The 11,964-nt window shown below is 47.7% G+C and overlaps 1 protein-coding gene across 1 annotated transcript in view; it reads left to right on the top strand.

Moving 5' to 3' along the window:
* The window catches only part of NUGGC (nuclear GTPase, germinal center associated), a 55,403-nt gene that overhangs the window by 11,903 nt on the left and 31,536 nt on the right, over positions 1–11,964 (top strand). Inside the window, exons 7-9 of the mRNA XM_017540374.2 lie at positions 6,189–6,364; positions 8,193–8,211; positions 10,064–10,153. Coding sequence (XP_017395863.1) covers positions 6,189–6,364; positions 8,193–8,211; positions 10,064–10,153 — 285 coding nt within the window. The remainder of the gene's footprint in view (positions 1–6,188; positions 6,365–8,192; positions 8,212–10,063; positions 10,154–11,964) is intronic.

Below are 11,964 nucleotides of genomic sequence, written 5' to 3'. Positions count from 1 at the left end.
TCACCCAAGCTGGAGTGTAGTGGCGTGATTTCGGCTCACTGTAACCCCCGCCTCCCAGGTTCAACCGATTCTCCTGCCTCAGCCTCCTGAGTAGCTGGAACTACAGGTGCATGCCACCATGCCCTGCTAATTTTTTTTGTATTTTTAGTAGAGACAGGGTTTTACCCTGTCAGCCAGGATGGTCTGGAACTCTTGACCTTGTGATCCTCCAGACCTCGGCCTTCCAAAGTGCTGGAATTACAGGTGTGAGCCACCACACCTGGCCAGTCTTTATGTCTTTCAGCTCAAATTCCCAAGGAGAAAAACCTGAGAGGTTACTGCCCAGCGAGTGAATTAGCTTTCTGGAATAGGTACCCATTGCTAGTGAGATCAGCTGTGGCTGAAGGTGGTCGTTTGGAAGAAGGTTCGTTCATCCTGTCAGTCAAGGGCTTGGGGAGCGGTTCAATTCCAGCAAGTGAATGCTTAGGCACCCCCTACATGTGAGCTGAACAGCCACTCCCCAGACGTGTGCACCACAAGAAAGTTAAGCAGGTGGATAGTTAAATCTGCACTTAGTGGCTAGAGGTTGAGCTATTTCTAAGAATGTATCTCCTTGTTCATTTATTTTTCATGTATCAAACACATACGCTATACTCAGCACTGAGGATGCAAACATTGTAGCTACGCCTGCCATCCCAGCACTTTGGGAGGCTGAGGTAGGCAGATCATTTGAGATCAGGAGTTCAAGAACTGTGTGGCCAACATGGTGAATCCCGTCTCTACCAAAAAATAGAAAAATTAATTAGGCTTGGTGGTCCACACCTGTAGTCCTAGCTACTTGGGAGGTTGAGGTGGGAGAATTGCTTGAACCTGGGAGGCAGAGGCTGCAGGGAGCCAAGATCGTGCTGCTGCACTCCAGCCTGCGTGATGAGACCCTGTTTCAACAAAAAAATTATAACTAATAATAGGCATTTGCTGTATGACTTCGGGCTAGGTGATGCTGTAAGTGAAGTAAGTTACTGCTGGTAACACTGGGGTTTTCACCCAGCCAACATGCCTTGGGAGCCTCTGTTCTTAACCCCTGCTATATTTTACACGGTAGAATGAACTCGATGAAAAGTGAATGAGGAGTTGCAGAGCATGACCTGTTACGTCAAGAAGCTTACATGTGCATGTAACGTTTATAAATGCACAACGGCAGAAAGCCCCTGCCTTCTAAGCTACACACCCAACAGTTGACAGCAGTTTGTGTTTATTAACACTTTTTACTACATACATCTGTGTAGCATTTGCATATTTTTTAAACACATGTATTGCTTTTACAAATAAAATGTTGAAGGCCGAATAAAACAATGTTGAATGAGAAGCAGAGCCTTCTCACAAGTCTTAGCGTCGTCTAATAGAAGAGCTACACCCCGTGGCAGAAAGTGATGGATGAGAGGTAGGAGAGATTGCATTCCTTCAGCAAACACCTGTTGATTATCTGCTTAACTTTGTAGTAGCTTTTGTAGGGACCAAATCCTACTGCTTGTGAGTTTCGTAGTCCACAGTAATTAATAAGCCATATCACTTTTAAAAAGGGAGCACAAAGTGATTCATTTCCATATAGAGGTGGGTGGGGCTTCAGAAGGGACATGCTCAGCCTCCCCCAGGCAAACGAGGAGGCTGCGGTTGAAACCTCCGAGCACCATTGCTGGCCAGAGAGCAGCGTTAGCGTGGAGCTGGAGGGCTGAGGAAGCTGGCCTGGTGGGGGCAGGGAGCGTCTTTCTGGGTGAAGGGAAGGAGTGTGGGGTGGGTGGAGGAAGGAGGCTGTGGAAGACAGGCCTGGAGAAGTTCCGGGGTCTTTAGCTCTACTGCACCAGAGTTTGGCTTCCTGGGAAAACTTACAGAAAGAGAGGGACTGGGGCCTGTGATTGAGAAAGGGCATGGTAGACAGAGGCGCTCTGGACCACAGGGTGGGAGGAACCCAGGAGCCCCGGAGCTGGACAAGGACTGGGAGTAGAGACCAGCATCAGTGACTTGTGAGCAGCCCAGCAGCTGCCGAAGAATCCAGTTCCTGAAGCTCCGCAGGTTTGTTTAGATAAATGAATGTGCGCCAGGGGAGCTTGGTGACCACGGCTTCCCGTCTCGATCTAGGACAGGCTCCAGCCTCTGCCTGATTGTACAGATGAAGACGTGAAGGCTCAGAGAGGGGAAGTAAGTTGTCCAGGATCCCACAGCCTTGAACTGGAGAGCAGGTTTCCTAACTTGCTTGCTGGGGCTCTGTCTACCCCTCCCGCCCCAGGACACGCTCTGTATTATGTCCTCCTCCAGGAGGAAGGCAGCCCCTGTGTCCTTCCCCTTGGTCAGTGCCCCGGGCCTGGCCTTGTGAGCCTTAGTTTCTGCAGGGCCTCAGATCCTGGGGTGGAAATCTCCAACCTTGGCTAGTTCCAGGCTCAGGCAAGGGAACGACAGCCCAGGAAGGCAGCCAGGGACTCTCACTGGATGGAGCCGCGGCTCAGCCAGTTCAGATACACGGGGCAGCTCATCAAAGCCGGCAACTCTGGCTCAGAAAACGTGCTCTGGGGAGGTCGGGCTGAAGCAAGGGGTGGTCCCCAGTGTGCTCTGCCTGGCCTGGCTCTCCTGCATTCTTGTGGGTTTTTTGACCTCCTCTCACAAGAAGTCACTCAAGACTCCCTCTTTGCAGGGAGAGCAGCGCGGTGGCCCTCCCCAGGTCTCTCAGGCTGCCAGGCTTGCCTTCCCTAAACCCCGGTATGAATTCTGATGTCCCTGAATCTGATCTGCCACTTAGAAGTCATGTGACTTGAGACATGTCTCGGAACCCCTCTGAGGCCCATTCTCCTCGTGGGGCCTGGGGAGATGCAGATGGGGTGGTGGGACGCCGTCTCATCTGCTCCTAAGTCTAGCTGTTCTGGTTGTATAGAAATGCTTTTTTGGTATCTTCTGCACCACTCACTGGCGGTGGGGAGCTTCGTGTGGGGCCTGAAATGTAACCACTGCCCCCTTCATGGTTGCTGTTCTTTTCCCCTGTTAACGAACACTAAGCACCTGTGGCTTCCCGGGACTGTTGAAATGTGCGCTCCGATTGACAAGACCCCCCGCCCCCCCAAGCAGGCTTTGTGCGCGCAACATGGCTGTTTATTCACCCAGGTGCGGTGGGCTGAGTCCGAAAAGAATCAGCAGAGGGCCGTTGGATAGGAGTTGGTTGTATAGGTTTGGGGTAGGCAGTGCAAAGTGACAGAAGTTACAGTTTAGGGCGGTTTTTGCAAGCTGGGAGGGGGTCGTAGGGCACGAAGTTGACCAGGGTCGGTCACAAAGTCCAATGGCCTTATCCACTGAGGCGGGAATAAGGAGCAATAGAGAATGTCTCAAAGTTGATTAGGCGCCACAGGGGTGGATCATTGCCTCTCCTTATCATGGTCTTCCAGGGACTTCAGATTTTCCAGGAACTCATCTGGACTGTCCGTGCAGGTCACAAGGTTACCATGGCATCTGTGGTGCTGTCAGTCAGCCTAAAAGACTTTACAAGGACCATGGGGAATATGAAGTTGACGGGGGCCCTGCCCCTGAGGAGCTCCCAGCCTGGCATCCTAAAGGCCTGCCACTTGCTGGACTATTCTCTGCCCACTGTTGACACGACAGAGCTGGAAGCTGCTGCTACTTTTGTTTTGTTTTGTTGGAGACAGGATCTTGCTCTGTTGCCCAGGCTGGAGCACAGTGGCACAGCGGTGGCTCACTGCAACCTCAACCCTCCTGTCCCAGCCTCCCGAGTAGCTGGGGCTACAGGTGCACATCACCACGCTTGGTTAATATTTTTTATAGAGATGAGATTTTACCATGTTACTCAGGCTGGTCTTGAACTCCTAAGCTCAAGTGATCTGCCTGCTTCAGCTTCCCAAATGGGCATGAGCCACCACATCTGGCCCAGACCCCAAAGCTTTTCTAAGTTGATTATAGTTTGGGAAGCAGAAGGGCCATAATGGTTTTTATGTTCTTGCCTAAATCAAAGTCTGTTCACGTATAGAGGAGAGTCAGGACCCATGGTTGTGTGGCCCTGCGTGAGTCTCTTTACCACTTGGGCCTCATTTACTTCCCATAATCCAAGGAGTTTGTCTAACTCGAGAAACTGATGCTTTTTAAGCAATGATTTATGGGTCCAAAAGATTTATGGACAGAGGGTAGAGGGCATTGAGCAGATCGTGGTTCCAGGTCCTCTACTCCCAATTCAACCAGAGCAATTCTGCTTTTAAAAATCAAGTTTATTTTAGGAGGCTGAGGTGGGCGGATCACCTGGGGTCAGGAGTTCAAGACCAGACTGACCAACATGGAGAAACCCCATCTCTACTAAAAATACAAAAAATAATACAAAAAAAAAAAAAAAAATTAGCAGGGCTTGGTGGTGCATGCCTGTAATCCCAGATACTCTGGAGGCTGAGGCAGGAGAATCGCTTGAACCTGGGAGGTGGAGGTTGTGGTGAGCTGGTATCACCCCATTGCACTCCAGCCTGGGCAACAAGAGTGAAACTCCATATAAAAAAAAATCAAGTTTGTATGTTGGAATTCTAACTAAGATTTCATTTGAAAAAGGCTCCCCTGCTAAAAGCAAGCTGAAACCTACTGTCCAGGATAAGGGTTTCTTAACCTCTTGACATTTTGGGCTGCCAGATAATTCTTTGTGGGATGGGGGTGGGGGTGGGGCTTTCCTGTGCATTGAAAAATATTCAGCAGCATCCTCGGCCTCTACCCGCTAGTACCCCCCAAGTTGTCACAGTTAAAAATGTCTCCAGACATTGCCAAATACACATGCTCATTGACGTACCATGGAATTGCATCCTGATAAGCCCACTGTAAGCTGGAATCATAAATCCAGCCATCCTGATTGTCTTAGACTTACCAATTGTTCAGCAAACCCATGGTAAAGTTGTAAAGACAAAGTGTAAGCTGAATCATCACAAATTGGAGACTCGCTGTATCTTCTGGGGCACAAAATCTATACTAGTTAAAAACTATGGGTATAAAGCAAAATGGTGATTTAGTTACCACGTCACAAACTTGTCACCCCTTTATATGCAAAGCACTGAGGAACCACAAATAATCCCTGAGTTGAACCAGATTTTCATTTATGTGGAGGTAAGACAACAGTAACAATACAATTAGAGAAATGTCACAAGGCTACACATCACTGTCATGTGAAAGTTGCGTATTTAATAGAGCAACATTTATGCCATTAATGCGTTGTTATTTCACGTTCATTGGCTTTTGCAACTTGTCAAATGGTTTCTGGCTCCCTGCTGCCATCTGGTGGCATTGCACTAAACATGCAGGTGCAGTCAAACCAAAATGATGCCGCCAGGTGACAGCTTGGGGGTAGGGGCACCACCAAATCTAGGTCTGGAGAAACAAGAATCTCCCCCAGGGGACAACTGAGATAAAGCCAGCCAGTGATGGATCTGGGACTGGAGCTGGAGGGCTGATTTATGGAATTCTGTCGATCTCTAACGCCGCAAACTTCTATGAAGCCTCTCCTGTGTGGTAAGCTCTGGGTTTAAGGTGAGGTGGATCCCAAGAGGAAAGGTGCAGATGGCTGCTTCCCACTGTGGGGCAGAGAGCAGACCTGGTGCGTCACTGTGTCTCAAAGGCGCTGCGGGAGGTTAAGTCCAGATGTTACAGGACGCAGAGGCTAGCCCATGCTTGAGGGGCCCTCCAATCTTGAGGGACAAGTTGGGCTAGGCGGAGGCTGTGACCAGGGAGTTAACAGAACAAGGCACATATGAGAAATGGCACATAGCTCAGTTTCTATCTCTCTGCTAGTTAAAAGCTACTGGTACAAAGCAAAATGATAATTATCAAGTCACAAACTTGTCACCACTTTATATGCAAAGTGCCGAGGAACTGCAAGTAAACTCAATCCCCGAATTGAACCAGATTTTCATTTATGTGGAGGTAAGATAAGAGTAGCAATACAATTAGAGAAGTGTCACAAGGCTACGCATGACCGTCATGTGAAAGTTACATATTCAATAGAGCAACATTTATGCCATTAATGTGTTGTTATTTCATGTTCATTGGCCCGCTGGTGCACAGAGTGTGGAGGGGAGCTGTGAGGGGTGGGACTGGAGGGAGAGGCTGAAGCAGTACATTAGGTAATCGGTCCTCGGGAGCCGTGACTCCATTCCTGTGCTGACACACGGTGTGGTCATGTTTTGCAGACCATTGACAAATGCTCGGTGATCTGGGTGTTGAGTGATGTAGAGCGAGTATCTGGGGGGCGAGCCCACGAAGACCTTCTAAATGAGAGCATCAAAGCCTGCCAGCGGGGCTTCTGTAGGGATGTGGCCCTGGTGGTCACCAAGACGGACAAACTCCACTTGCCAGAATATCTAAGGTATTGTGCTGGGCTCGTGGGGATGGGGGCTCCAGCCAGGGGCTTTCGTCTGTGGGTCCTGATTACAGTAGTACGGAGCTTGACTTATAACGTGGTGAGCATCTTGGGCTTCACGAAGTGACTGTTGGGGTGAAAGAAAAGGCTGGTGACTTCCTGGGACATCAGGACCCTTGGTTGGGTTGTCTCGGGAATCTGAACCTCCCAGCGTAACTGCTTAGTGCCAAGCTGGTATCCCCTACATAGCTCCGGGGGTGCCACTCACATGTACCAGATGCAGGTGGTACCTCCTGCACTGTGGGATGTGATGGTCCCACCTGCTCCACAGATGTAGAAAGTGTAGATGCCCCCGTAACTAGGAGGTACAGCCCATAATCCTATCTGGCAGGGTACAGCTTTTTTCTTTGAGACAGTCTTGCTCTGTTGCCCAGGCTGGAGTGCAATGGTTTGATCTCAGTTTACTGCAACCTCTGCCCTCCGGGTTCAAGCAATTCTCCTGCCTCAGCCTCCTGAGTAGCTGGGATTACAGGTACCAGCTAGTACGCCTCACTAATTTTTGTATTTTTAGTAGAGACAGGGTTTCGCCATGTTGGCCAGAGTGGTCTTGAACTCCGGACCTCAGGTGATCCACCCACCTCAGCCTCCCAAAGTGCTGGTATTACAGGCATGGGCCCGTGCCTGGCCTAGGGTACAGCTTTGATGTTTCAGGTTTTTTACTCCTGAGTGTTCTAAAAATCATTAAAAACATTTATTTTTGTTTTTATAAGTTTCAGGGTGCAGGAATGTGCAGGCTTGTTACACGGTAAACACGTGCCATGGTGGTTTGCTGCACCGATCAACCCATCTCCTAGGTTTAAGCCCAGCATTCCCAGCCAGAGACTCGTGAGCTTTTTAACTCACTTGCAACAGGTTCTTAAGGTTTTAGAACTTCAGGCAAAGGTAGATACATTCTCTTAAGAGTCGTGTTCTAACAAATAACGGTGAAAATTAAGCATTTTAGGGCTTAATAGATGTGGGTTTCCATGGAGAACTCTGTTGTCCTGTAGCTAGGAAGGCTATAACTTACCTTCCATATTGGGACATATTCGAGAGTGAGGGGGGAGCGGTTAGTCCTTAGAGGGGATCAGCAGGTATAAACTGGGCTTTCCTGGATCCATGGGGTGTGTGCTCATGGGATGTGATGTCACGGATGCTTCTCGCCTCCAAGAGCTGCTTTACCGGCCCCTCCACCCTTTCCTCTACGCCCGCTGAAGCTTAGGTCTGACTGCCGTCTCCAGGAATTCACTTAGTCTCATGGGTTGGAATTGCAGCTTCATTTTTTTCCCTCCAGCATTATTCCCCATCTCACCCCAGCGCAGAATAATATCTCTGGCCCTCCCTTTCCAATGCCAACGCTCACATTCGCATAAGTAAATCTGATTTATTAATAATAAGTATTTATTGAACATGGCTAGGGGCTGTAGATTCAGAGGCACCTTGCCCAGTCTCTGAGTTCATTGTCTGTAGGAGGGTTAAATGTTATATGTGAAAGGACGAGCCAGGTGCTACCGGAACCCAGGGCGAGAAGTCTGCGTTTTCGACTGGGACAGGGAGTGAGGTCACAGAAAACGTTCACGGTTGACAAAACGCTGACTGGCCATTTAGAAATGCAGGCACTTTTTTCAAGTGGATGCCGGAGGTGGGTCAGAAGAGAGAGCATCGGGTCAAAGAAAGACCTTATGAAAAGGCACAGACACAGGGCAGCATGTGTTACTTTTGGGGAAAATGGAAGGACTGCCGTGGCACATCGTAAAAGTTAAGTAATTGTTACATTTTTCTAATTATGTTTCAGGGAAAGAAAGGCGGGAAATGTAAGTATGAACTAGTTCTTTTTCTTTTTAAATTATTATTATTATTTTTTGAGACAGAGTCTTACTCTGCCACCCAGGCTGGAGTGCGGTGGTACAATCTCGGCTCACTGCAACCTCTGCCTCCCAGTTTCAAGCCATTCTCCTGCCTCAGCCTCCTGAGTAGCTGGGATTACTGGCACATACCACCACGCCCAGCTAATTTTTGTATTTTTAGTAGAGATGGGGTTTCACCATGTTGACCAGGCTGGTCTTGAACTCCTGACCTCAGATGATCTGCGCATCTCTACCTCCCGTGTTGCTGGGATTACAGGCGTGAGCCACCATGCCTAACCTGAACTAGTTCTTTTTAAAATAATACTTTTTATGACTGATATTACTGTTGACCCTTGAACAACTTAGAGGTTAGGGTGCCAACCCGCTGCTCAGTCAAAAATCCACACATAATTTTTGATTCCCCAAAAACTTAACTACTAATAGCCCACCCTTGATTGAAAGTCTTACCGATACAGTCAATTAATACATATTTTGTATGCTATGTGTATTATGTTCTGTATTCTTACAATTAAATAAGCTAGAGAAAAGAAAATGTTATTAAGAAAATCATAAGGAAGGCCAGGTGTGGTATCTCACACCTGTAATCCCAGCACTTTGGGATGCCAAGACAGGTCATCTGAGGTCGGGAGTTCAAGACCAGCCTGACCAACATGGAGAAACCTCATCTCTACTAAAAATACAAAATTAGCCGGGCGTGGTGGCTACTTGGGAGGCTGAGGCAGGAGAACCACTTGAACCCAGGAGGCAGAGTTTGCAGTTAGCTGGGATCGCACCATTGTACTCCAGCTGGGGCAACAAGAGTGAAACTCCCTCTCAAAAGAAAAACAACAAAAATCATAAGGAAGAGAAAATACATTTACAATACGGTACTGTATTTATCAATACTGTAAGTTTACTTCATCTGTTTACAAGATGAATCCTACATCTAAAATGACAGGCAACCACAGCTGCAGACCTCAATCTATAGTTCATATGAAGCAATTCAACCTTTTCTTATGATGTCCTGGCTTTTCTCTGCTACTTGGGAGCCCTCCAGGATCACTGGACTTCACATGGGTCCCATGGTGTTATTCAAGATTTAGGGTATTGCACTAAGCAGGTTGAAAAATACATGAGAACTGCAAGAGATCACTTTTTAAATGCAATTTACCGGAGCAATGAACCGCTCACATGGAGATGATTAGCATCACATGGTGTTTGGCCTTTTAAGTGGATATTGGCAACACTTGAGCTCACCACAACTTCAAAAGGGATGGCTCTGAAGTGATTGCAGTAGTGTAGTGTGTACCACAGTTCATTATATGCAGTTATAATTTAATGTTACATCTTAACGTTTGTTTATATTTCTCTTGACTGCAAATGGTGCCATGTACCGTCTGTAGGTATTTACAGAAGTTTTGATAAATTTTAACTTTTTATAATAGAAACATGTGCATTTCATGGTAATACATGATCGAATCTAAACTGGGATCTACATCTATTTTATGCATTCATGATATGCCTTTTTCTTAATTTTTTTTGATAGTTCTAGGCTACAGGGTTTGTGAGTTTTTTCAAATTGTTGCAAATCTTCAAAATCTTTTTCAGTATGTTTATTGAAAAAGAATCCATGTATAAGTGGACCCACACAGTTCAAACCCATGTTGTCCAAGGGTCAACTGCGTATAATTCCAATACAGTACCTGCATATTTGACTGTCTGGAGCAAATGAAGATCTGCCGAAAAATGTGCATCTTACCACGTCATCACTGTTGTTAACACTGCTCTCTGCATGCTTCTGTGTCCTTTCACAACCTAGCACGCCATTCAGAGTCCGCGAGAGGCTGTTTTAGAAAGAAATGAAATGATAAAACTACAGAGGACTAGAATTCTCAAGGAAAAACTGGAGGTGAGTTAACAGGGTTCCTTATGTGTTTTTCTGTATCCCAGCAACCAGATTTTGGGAAACAAACATACCTGGTATTGCGTAGTTGCAAGGGCAAAAGCTTTGGAATAGACTGTTTGTTTTGTTTTGTTTTTGAGAGGGGAGTCTCACTCTGTTGGCCAGGCTGGAGTGCAGTGGTGTAGTGTGATCTCGGCTCACTGTAACCTCTGCCTCTCAGGCTCAAGAGATCCTCCCACCTCAGCCTCTCAAGTAGCTGGGACTATAGGCATGCACCACCAAGTCTGGCTAATTTTTATAGTTTTTGTAAAGATTGGGTTACACCACATTGTCCAGAGCAGTCTCAAACTCCTGGGCTCAAGTGATCCACCTGCCTTGACCTCCCAAACTGCTGGGATTACTAACCCGGAGTAGACAGTTTGGGTTTAACTTAGTCCCACTGCTTTTGTTACCTCTCTAAGGCTCTATTTTCTCATCCTTAAAGTGGGGAGATGATAATACCTATCTCCTGTGCTTGTCGGAAGGGTCGAATGAGCATGTGGGCCACCGAGGTGTAGGCCCAGGAGAGTCTGGGGTCTCCATACAGTGAGGAATTCTGGAGTGCTGTGGGACTTGGAGGAAAGATGCCGGGTCACACTGGTGGCAGGGGAGATGGGACTAGGGAGGTGTTCAACGGAAACTCAGCCTCTGAGCAGAATTTTATTTTATTATTATTACTTTTTAAGACTGAATCTCACTCTGTGACCCAGGCTGGAGTGCAGTGGCACAATCTTGGCTCATTGCAGCCTCCGTCTTCTGGGTTCAAGCAATTCTCCTGCCTCAGCCTCCTGAGTAGCTGCGATTACAGGCACATGCCACCAGGCCCAGCTAATTTTTGTATTTTTAGTAGAAATGGGGTTTTACCATGTTGACCAGGCTGGTCTTGAACTCCTGACCTCAGGTGATCTGCCTGCCTCCGCCTCCCAAAGTGCTGGGATTACAGGTGTGAGCCACCACGCCTGGTCAATTTTATTATTATTATTTTTAAAGACAGGGGTTTTACTATGTTGCCCAGGCTGGTCTCAAACTCCTGGGCTGACCAACATGGTGAAACCCCATATCCACTAAAAATACAAAAATTAGCGGGGCTTGGTGGCAGGTACTTGTAATCCCGGCTACTTGGGAGGCTGAGGCAGGAGAATGAGCTGAAGTGATCCTTCTGCCTCAGCCTCCCATGTAGCTGGGACTACCGGTCGGCAGGGACCGCAGCGCTCTGCTGATCAGAATTTTAAAGAACCTGTAGTCCTTAGGAAGGTGAAAAAGTCGAGAAGGCGCTTTTGAGGCAGAAGCAAGAACACCACTGACATGGGCTGCTGTGCTCGGTGAACGGCAGGCGACTTGCTTGGAAAGGTGCGGAGAGGGAGTGAGAGGGCGCGGACAGGGCTAGGGCCCGAACTGCACTTAGTGTTTTCTTATTTTTACTATTTTGTCACCAAAATAGGTACAAATATACAACTCTTTACCATAATAGTCTTTTTATTTTCCCTTTTCTTTTGAGATGGAGTCTCACACTGTTGCCCAGGCTGGAGTGCAGTGGCGTGATCTCAGCTCACTGCAACCTCCACGTCCTGGGTTCAAGTGATTCTCCTGCCTCAGCCTCCTGAGTAGCCGGGAATACAGGCACCCCCCACCACAATCAGTGAATTTTTGTATTTTTAATAGAGATGGGGTTTCACCATGTTGGTCAGGCTGGCTTCAAACTCCTGACCTCGTGTACCTCCCACCTCAGCCTCCCAAAGTGCTGCGATTAAATGCGTGAGCCACCATGACTGGCCTTT

This window comes from Cebus imitator, unplaced genomic scaffold, assembly GCF_001604975.1.
Source record: "Cebus imitator isolate Cc_AM_T3 unplaced genomic scaffold, Cebus_imitator-1.0 Scaffold125, whole genome shotgun sequence".
Taxonomy (NCBI): domain Eukaryota; kingdom Metazoa; phylum Chordata; class Mammalia; order Primates; family Cebidae; genus Cebus; species Cebus imitator.
The sequence above is the reverse complement of the archived record's forward strand: the minus strand, read 5'-3'. Positions and strand labels throughout refer to the sequence as shown.